General features: G+C 56.1%; 2 protein-coding genes across 9 annotated transcripts in view; both read right to left on the bottom strand.

The window, feature by feature from the left end:
• Positions 1-71: 71 nt before the first annotated feature.
• Positions 72-7,289, bottom strand: CTSH (cathepsin H). Its single transcript, XM_067003748.1, has 12 exons — positions 7,184-7,289; positions 6,909-6,940; positions 6,664-6,769; positions 6,503-6,573; positions 6,224-6,328; positions 5,897-5,983; positions 5,188-5,243; positions 3,971-4,052; positions 3,820-3,888; positions 3,022-3,128; positions 1,522-1,647; positions 72-878 (listed from the first exon to the last, which is right to left on the bottom strand). Exons 1-12 carry the CDS (start codon positions 7,254-7,256, stop codon positions 803-805), a joined length of 990 nt encoding a protein of 329 aa, XP_066859849.1. The 5' UTR covers positions 7,257-7,289; the 3' UTR covers positions 72-802.
• Positions 7,290-7,439: 150 nt separating this feature from the next.
• The window catches only part of RASGRF1 (Ras protein specific guanine nucleotide releasing factor 1), a 35,236-nt gene continuing 33,608 nt past the window's right edge, over positions 7,440-9,067 (bottom strand). For all 8 annotated transcript variants that reach the window (XM_048046242.2, XM_067003724.1, XM_048046239.2 and 5 more), the window contains one exon: positions 7,440-8,495. In XM_048046242.2, coding sequence (XP_047902199.2) covers positions 8,403-8,495 — 93 coding nt within the window. In that variant the 3' untranslated portion in view covers positions 7,440-8,402. The remainder of the gene's footprint in view (positions 8,496-9,067) is intronic.

Below are 9,067 nucleotides of genomic sequence, written 5' to 3'. Positions count from 1 at the left end.
CCAATGTTAGCGCAGCATCTCCCACACGTGACCGTGCAGCTAATTAATTAACACATCTGTTAACTAGGGGGAAAGGTAGAGGTCGTTTTTATTCGTTTAATCAACAGTCAGGAGCGGGGGCAGCGGCAGGCCAGCACGAAATAACACACAAGTGCCCTCTACTGGCAAAAGGGCTTCTCACAGTCCTGCTTTGAAACGGCAATAAACTTTTTGCTTCTTCATTGATTCATAAAATCATCCATTCCCTCAATGCTTTCCTTAAAATAGCCTCATTTTTTCCATCTTTTACAAAAATACTAAAAACATTAAATGAGCACAGATAAAACTTAAAAATCACAGCACTCATCTTTCTCTAGAGAAAGGAAAAATTGCCTTCAGAGAAAAAAAGAAAAGTCCCCAGACGTTGCGTCTGCTGATTGAGAAACAACTGACACAAGGAAGGGGTGAGGTTGTGGTATGGCATCCTAACGTTGGGTGACGGCGTGGCATTTTCACCTTGTGTGCTCCTGGATCTCCCCCGCCCCTTGTGCTCACTCTCAGCGCAGGGGAGCCCGGCACACACCGCCTGCAGCCACGGGTTCTGGCTGTCGGTGCAGGAGCACGCTTGGTTTTGGGTAGGGAGAGCAGGCACAGATCTGCCTACCACAAGAAGCTTTGTGCAAGCAGAGGAATCCACCTGCACGTAACAAATATCAGCAGACTTCTTTCTTCTTCGTGCTTTCTTGATTTTAGCATTTAGAAATTCACACATGATCAATTATTCCTTTTTCTGTATCCACTTTCCCCAGCCTGCGCTCTCCTCTTACACCTGGGGAATAGGGTAAGATGCACAAGCAGCGAGACCACACATATTCTTGCCGCGTTCAATTAGGAAATACCTGGAAAGAGAAACAAACAGGTATGAGCGAGTATTCCCTGCTCCTCCAGCAGTCAGCATGCCTGACACAGACATACGGTGACTGCTGTCATGCGTGAGCTCCTTTCTCACACCAATGCAAAGAGCAGATACGTGTCACAGAGCTGTTATCTTCAGTAGGTCACCAGGAGATGCCATTCCCTGTCCCCCCACATTGCAAGCTAGCACCCAACTATAAAGTTTCACTTGTATCTGGAAATACAGAAGATATTGTGGAGCTGGAGTGAACTTGCAGCACCACCTGTTCTTCTCTGGCGGTGTGAGCACAGAAGAGGCACTGCACCACCGCACAGCTCCCGCAGCAGCCAGGTGCATCAACTGCACGGCTGGCCTGGTCGCCGGTGACCTCCCAGAAGCTGATCTGAGGGCCTGGCCTAACCAGTCACCCCAGACCGGTTTTCAGAACCAGCTCTCCTTCTTCACTCCCAAGGCTCAGATGATTTACCTGCCTTTTCACAGATTATGAAACAGCGGTGAAATTTCAGCCTGAGAGCATCGGGGTGACCTGGCAGCTCACGTGGGCAGGTGGAATCCCATGCGTGTGACATTCTTTTACCAGATACTGGGAGACCGTGATGTGTTTAGCAAAGCTGGGACCTCCTTACCCATCCATGCCCCACAGAGGGCCCCAAGAGTTCTTAACGATCCAGTAAGGAGTCCCATTTTCTTCTCCATACCCAACAGCTAGGACAGCATGGTTCACCTTGTCGGGAGTGTGCTCACATCGTGGGCTGCAAAAGAAAAATAATGCAGATTTTTTACATAAAACAATAGCCTGTAGTTAATCATGGATTAGCCAGCATTTTTGACTGCACTTCAACTGCAAAAAGAACTAATGGATACTCTGAACTTCCAGTTGTGGCGAGTAGGGAGGAATGACAAGAAAAGGAGATACAGCTCTGTTTTCTCACTCAGGAATTGTTACCGGCTGTATGAGGGGTCAGGGTGTTAGGCTATATGGACCTTTGATCCTAGCACCTGGTCTGGCCTTTTGTTCGGAATTAACAACAACATTGTCACACAAGAACAACCTACAACGCACACACACACACGCAAAAAAAAGCGAAGGAATTTTTCCAATGAAAAACAAAGTTCTTAGTGCATTTCACATGCTGCACAAGCAACAGTGAGCCCCTCAATCTCACTACACATTTTCTTGCATTTCCTTTGCACTTCCTGTTTTTAAATTGCACTCAATGAAAGTTGCTGCCTTGCTATCAAGACAACACAAGGCACAAGCTCCCATCTCCACAAATACTGTCTTTACACAATTTCAAATTGCAGATCACTAAAAGATCAATAACCACCACTAAAGATTTACTCTTTTTGAATCCATTAACAGTTGGTCTGTGGAGCACAGGCTGTAACCCCTGGGACACCACTTGTTCTATACACTTGCACTTTCAATCTACCTTAGACATGGTAACTTTACTTGATGTGTTCCTTAAACTGGAGTCCTATTACAACGTATCTTGCCTGTCTCCCTGCTTTCACACCCTACATCTGCCTGTTGCTGGCAGTCAACTTTTTTAAGTAAACACTTACTGTGTTTATTGCAACAGCAAAGCCACTTGAATTCACGACACTGCCTGCTCTTTCCCTTGCAGCTCCCTGGGGCAGATCACTCATGCTTAGACTCTTCGTTTAATTTTCCCTGCAGTTCTACGTGACTGGGGATTCATTACCCTAAAGCGTTTTTCTAGTTCTCTCCAAACATGCACTTTTCCCATTTCTTGCCTAACAGAAATCTACCCTGTCACCATTAGCTTCCACAGTCTTCCTAAGGTATACTGATCCGCCCTTTAAGTAGCTTTTTGCCTTTGCTATAGACCTGTGTTTCAAACACAGCCTGGCCTTGAGGTCGGACTGGCTCCCAGCAGTAAACTGTCTGCAAGCACACTGTTCCCTCTTCCTCACGCTGCCCTCTTACCCCTGGGAAATCAGCATTTCAAGGCTCAATTTGCTTATATTTTCAATTTTCTGTTTAAAAGGAAATGCAAGAATACAGTCCAGCCCCGTGTCCAGTGCCACAAAGAAGGAGAAATGGAGATGTGAGCGATTCAAGCCCCTCTTCCTTCTCACCCTCCAGGCTCAGAAATACTCACTTTGAATAGACTCCTTTTCTGTAGTGCATGAAGTTACTCGTCACCTCGAATGCAAAGCTCACCGGGTTGTACTTCCCCACAGCCTCCACCATGCCAGCCTCATCGTACTGCAAGAAGAGGATCCCAGGGTCATTTATCTCCTGGTTACACTGGGACCAGTCACGATGCCCCGGACCAGCAGTCAGAGCACAGTGGCCAATCCTGGCTTTCTGCTCACGGGCAGAAATGTGCCTCTCCTGGGCACTGAAATACAAGAACCAATAATTTCTTATTTTCTGGAGGTGCACCCACTGTGGAAAGGAGGCAGACACCCTACTGCCTGTACATGACTGCAGCACTCCACTGGTGCCACCTTCAGAAAAGGGAGCAGCAGGACTTTTAGGGGAATTTTAGTAGCCCCCACAGGCGCACTCAGGATGCAAAGTGTTCCTGCTGAGCAACATAAGCCGGTGGAGAGCAGCTTTCAGAGGCAGCCGTCACCGCCACGCTGCCCAGCCCCGCTCGGACGCCTCCCTGCAGGCGCTGGAGCTGGTTGCACGCTTTATGGGTGCCAGAGCTCACTGCAGCCTGGCGGGTGCACGCCCTGCTGCGGGAAGGGGGGCGCAGACACCCCGCGAGCTGGGGACGAGGTCAGCCGGGCCCGTACGAGATCAGCCAGGCCCCGTACGCCTGCGGTGCACAGCAGGGAGGAGGCGCAGGCCGCAGGGAGCAGCACGCAGCCGAGTGCTTTCCAGGTCAGGCCTGGCACAGCGTGAACGAATGCCCTGAAGTTTGGAAATGTCACCCTCAGGGGCTTACCTGCGTGATGTTGATAACATCTTTGACGAACGCAATAGCCTTGTCCGGCTGGAACTTGCACGTGCCGTTCTGTGCAGACAGAAAGGAGTCAGTGCCAGAGCCTGCTCTGCACCCCCCGACGCCGAAACACGCCCGAGCTGCCCGGCAGTACCTCAGCCCGGTACGGGTAGGCGTCCTCCCCCATCAGCCCTTTGTTATACATTATGTATTCGAAAGCTTGGCTTGGCAGGCCCCTGCAAAACAACACAGCCAGCATGCAGATTAATTAGGACAGCAACGCGGCAGCTTCTGCAGAGCACACCATAAAGCTTCCTCCACCGCCCTATGGACACGGAGAGGGAGCGAGGGGGAGGGCAGTCTGCATCCTGCACCCTCTGAGGCACAAATTCTGGCCTGTTCCCGCAGCATCTCCTCGCCTGGGAGCCCCGGCCCAGCCCGTCACACTGCTGGGCATGGTCCTACACGTGGTCTTGCACAGGCACCCAACACCCCCTTCTCAGGGCTCCCTGGGGACAACGCCAACAAAGGAGCCCGAAGGCATGAGGCCACCGGGCCAAGGCCACACCGCTAACCCCGCCAACCGAGCTCCACCGCCGGGGGGACTTTGGCCTCCCCTCCCGTGAGGAGGTTTTCCGTGCCCTGTGCCCAGCCTGCGGCCGGGACGCAGCACCCAGGGCCCCACAGCACAGCCTGGGGTGGACGGGAGCCCCCTGACCCCCCGGGGGTGCACGTGGGGAGGGAAGGAAAGGGGAGCGTGACCAGGGCGTGATCACAACGAGAGGGCTAACGACGAGTCTCATAAAAGAGAAAATGCACCAAAGTGCTCAGCTCTCTGAGCATTCCTCAGGGACCACTTATCTTACAGAAAAAAGATTTCAGAAAACCCTATTTTCTGCTTCTTTTAGCAGTGCCAAGAGGAATTTACCAAAGGGGAAGCAGAGGTTTCTGTGGGTTCCTTAGAGCACCATGAGATACGTGTGACCCATGAGCAATGCAATAGATAAAACTTCCCTTGCTTTCCCTAAGCATGTTAGAGCCTAGCTACACAGCACTCGTGACTGGTATCTGTTAAAAAAACAAGTATCAGAACAAAAACTAATAAACAGGAGGAACTACAGAAGTGAGGAAGTGTTGGAGACTTTGTGAAACATTCTAACCTTCAGAGAGGGTGAAATTAAAACAAAAAAAATGAAACAAAAAACCCCAAACCATTTTCCCTGATACGTCTCAGCCAAGGGGAAACAACATTTCACAGATTCAAAGGAACAAAAATTCCAAGGTCTGGAAGGATCCTAACACCTGAAGAAGGCTGTCAAGCACGGACCACAAGATGCTAATGTTTATTCTTCACTACTTCATCTTACTTACCCACTGCAGCCATGGTTGTTAAAAGCCTGAGCGCAATCAACTAACTGCTGCTCCGCCTGCAGGCAAGGGTTTTGAGTCAGAGTACGTACAAACAACTGCATTCAGAGCAAGGGCACACACCACACACAACAGGGAACATCTGAGCGCTGTTCCTATCGGTGCAGCCCGGTGCGATCCGGAGTCACCCCTCTGGACAGAGCTGGTGCTGCCTGAGGCAGCAGGAGGAGGAAGAGGAGGGGGCAGGCGGCTCCCTGGGGAAGGTGCCTTCCTTCTCCGGCCTGCTGACACCGCCTGGCCCGCAGGCACTGGCTGAGATCTCTTTCAAAGGTCAAGTTTGTTTTTATCGCGTATATCCAGCTCTCGGGTATTCGGGTAAGTCACTTAAGCGGCTGCTGCCTTTCCAGCCCTTCCAGAATGGAAAGGCTCCAGGAGCTCAGGATCGTCCCCCCGCGCTGCTCCCGGAGCTCTCGCAGCAGGGAGCTGCCACAGGCCGGCTCCAGCCCCCAGCACCCGCTCCCAGGGACCCGTCAGCCCTCAACGCTCAGCCCTCGCGGCCTCATCCTGCTCTGAGAAAGGCTCTGCCCAAGGCTGGGAGCAACGAGGCACTCGGAGCACAAGCAGGGACAGCAATGGGCACATCCCCAGGGACACAGAGCTCCCGGCTTCGTGCAGCTGCAGGGGCTCTGCCCGCCGCAGGGACCTCTCTTACCAGGGAGAGCAGCTTTCCCGTCGCAATCGCGATCGCCGACTCCAGGCACCCCGTGGTAGAGAAGGTCCAGCAGCTCCCGCAGGGGCCCTGCGTTGGGAGCCAGAGAGGAGCTGGTCTGTAACGCACGGCGGGGTCACCAGCCAGGGCAGGAGGCACGGCAGGGGCACGGCGCTCCCTGCAGCCTCCACCCGGGCTCAGCCTCTGCCTGGGAGGCCGCAGCCTCCTCCTGCCCCAGCACCGAGGGGCTCCCTGGGGAAAACGACCCGCAGCGGTGGTCCCCCCTGCGGGCCCGCTCCTGCCGCGCTGCCCATCGCTCCCGCTCCTCACCTGGTTTTTCACAGGCGTCACGTAATTCCCCTTCTTCCTCCAGTCGACAGAGTCAGGATACGGCCCCGAGCTGCGCAGGAAGTTCCCCTTCGTGGCCGAGCAGTTCTGCCAGCGAGGCGGGAGGGCTGCGGGCTCGGGCCACACAGCCACCGGGTGCCGGCCCTCGGGTGGGCGCGGAGCCCCCCGCGGCACGGAGCCCCCTGCGGCACAGAGCCCCCCGCGGCACGGAGCCCCCCGCGGCACGGAGCCCCCCGCGGCACGGGCTCCCGATCAGCTTACCTGCGGCTCTCTCCACAGGTACATCTTTTTGAACTCCGCGAAGGTCAGATCGGAGAACTGGTTGAGGCCCACTTAACAAAAAAAAAGGAGGAAGGAGGAGAGCTGTACTCGCCGCAGGCCGGCGCTGGGGGGGCCGAGGCAGGGGCAGAGGCAGCTCCTACTTTCGAAGCTGTGGTTGCCGGCGTTGTGCTCGTCGACGCGCCGCTTGTTGCCCACGAAGACCCGCAGCCGGTGCCCGTACTCGGCCGGCCCGTAGCGCCTCCCGTTCTGCCACGAGGCGCACCAGTGGCAGCGCCCCGCCACGGAGCCGCCGCCGGGCGCCCCCCGAGCCGCCCCCGGCCCCGCGCCCCCGGGGAGCCGCTCCCGGCCCGGCTCGGCCCGGCCCCCGGCGGCAGCGGAGCGTTACCTGCAGCATCCAGGCCTTGAAGAGCTGCTCCTCTGCGGGAGAGAGGAGAGCGGCGTGTCGGCGGCTCGCCCGGCTCGGCTCGCCCCAGCCCGGCTCGGCTCGGCCCGGCTCGGCTCGGCTCGGCTCGCCCCAGCCCAGCCGAGCAGCTCGGGCAGGGCCGCGGCCCGGCGAGCACCCGGAGCGGCGCAGCGAGCCGTGCCGACCCGAGCCGTGCCGACCCGAGCCGTGCCGACCCGAGCCGAGCCGTGCCGTGCCACCCCGTCCCCTCCCGGTACCTTGAGCCGTGATCGCCGAGGCGGCGGCGGGCGCCAGGAGCGCGGCCAAGGCCAGCAGCACGGAGCAGCCCATCGCCGAGCCGTGCCGAGCCGAGCCGTGCCGAGCCTCCGCGGGGCGGAGCAGGGCCCCGGTCCCTCCCCGGGGCGGGCCGGACCCGCCGCCGCCGGCCCCCCCCCGGCACGGCCCCCCCCGGCCCCCCCCGAGCCGTGCGGGGCCGGCGTCTGGCCCCGGCTGATAAAAACGTCAGCAGTCCGCGTTCACCCTGAGATAGAATAGATTTATTAGCAAGAGGTAATCAGGAAACATATATTTTTACAAAAATGGAAATATTTTTCCAAACAAGCTGTAAGTTGAAATATTTTAGGGCTTGAAATAGAATTCTCATACCACGAGGTATTGCTTACAGCAAAAGTTTTCTGTCTGTTATAGTGGAGCATGCCTGCCACTTTAAAGTTAAACTGTGTTTATATACTGTACAATGTAAAAAATACATGGTAATATTCACAGAATAAGCACTACATTACTATATTCCTGCTAGAAGGTGGTTAGACAGGATTACAGTATATGTAATAAAAACACTCGGTCATTTTGTCTAATTCTACATCATGTTACTCAGTTGTCACAAGGAATACGGAGCTGTAGCATATCAACAGGAGCTTGCAGGAGCAGAACGCAGCTAAGGGCACGAGGTCCGTTTCCTCTCCCCGCTCGCAGCGGGAGGTCGGCGCAGGAGCCCCCTGGCAGGGGGCGGTGGCACACAAAGAGAGGGCAGCTTCACACGGCGGGATAACTTTAATTGATGCTGTTCCACTGCCTTACAGAGACGGGGCCGCGGACAGCACCCGCGGGCGCCAGCCGCGTCCCCCTGCCCTGCAGCCCGGCGCCACGCAGCCGCTCCCCGTGCCGGGCTGGGCGAGGGAGGCGAGTGCCCGCGCGGCTCGTGTACGTCCCGCCGCCCCCGACCCCCTCGAGAAGAACAAATGACAAAAATAACATCATCGAAAAGAAACCGGGACTCCAGCAAAGTGTCAACGCGTGAAACCTCAAACAACGCGGGAAATCCTACGCGAGGGCTACTGTGGCCTAACACCGAGGGGCTGGGTTTGCTCGGAGAAGCACATACGTGGGAGTCACTCCAGGGCGTCCGACATAAACAAAGAGCTATGTACAGTATGGTATAGCGTGTGTACACGAGCAGCCGCCGGCCGCCCTCGGGATTCAGGAAGGCAGTTTGGGCTCTATTCGCAGAGACGCTTCGTAAAGGGTTTCCTCATCCATCACGAACGACTGGTCCAGCAGGTACTGCGTCACCTGGGGACGGAGTCAGACCGTTAGCAGCTGCACTCACCTCTGCCTCGCGCTGCGGCCAGCGAGAAACGCTGAAATGAGGAATGGAGAAAGGCCGAGAAGGGCCTGCCAACGGACACAGGCGTTGCACGTGCTTATCCCACCCCAGGATTGCAAAGTCATCCAGCCCTCAGTTGCTCTTCTGCTTTTCTTGCCCAGCTGTCCTCTCCAGGGCTCTTTTATCAGCCGCGCAGCTCTCTTCAGCTGAGAACACCAAATCCTGATAATGAAGGCCCTCTAACCTCAGCACAGGGGACGCAGGCTCTTGCTGCAGGAATGCTGCTGACAGGGCAGGACATTTGCTCTGGCGTTAGCAGAAAACCTGCCAGCAGTTCTGGGAGAGTTTTTCCCCAGTGCCATTTTGGGCTCGCTGGCAGCGCCGCGGCACAGCTGGTGCTGGCTGGGGGGGGGTCACGGGTGGCTGGCAGCAAAGCACCAGCAGGAGTTGCACTCGGGGTGGGCAGTTTTCAGTGGGTTTCTCGGGCCTGGGGAGCTTTCACAGACATCTCTTTTCTCCCCAAGCACTGGCAGCCAGG

This window comes from Anser cygnoides, chromosome 11 (genome assembly GCF_040182565.1).
Source record: "Anser cygnoides isolate HZ-2024a breed goose chromosome 11, Taihu_goose_T2T_genome, whole genome shotgun sequence".
NCBI classification, from domain to species: domain Eukaryota; kingdom Metazoa; phylum Chordata; class Aves; order Anseriformes; family Anatidae; genus Anser; species Anser cygnoides.
This window is presented reverse-complemented; position numbering and strand designations above follow the sequence as displayed.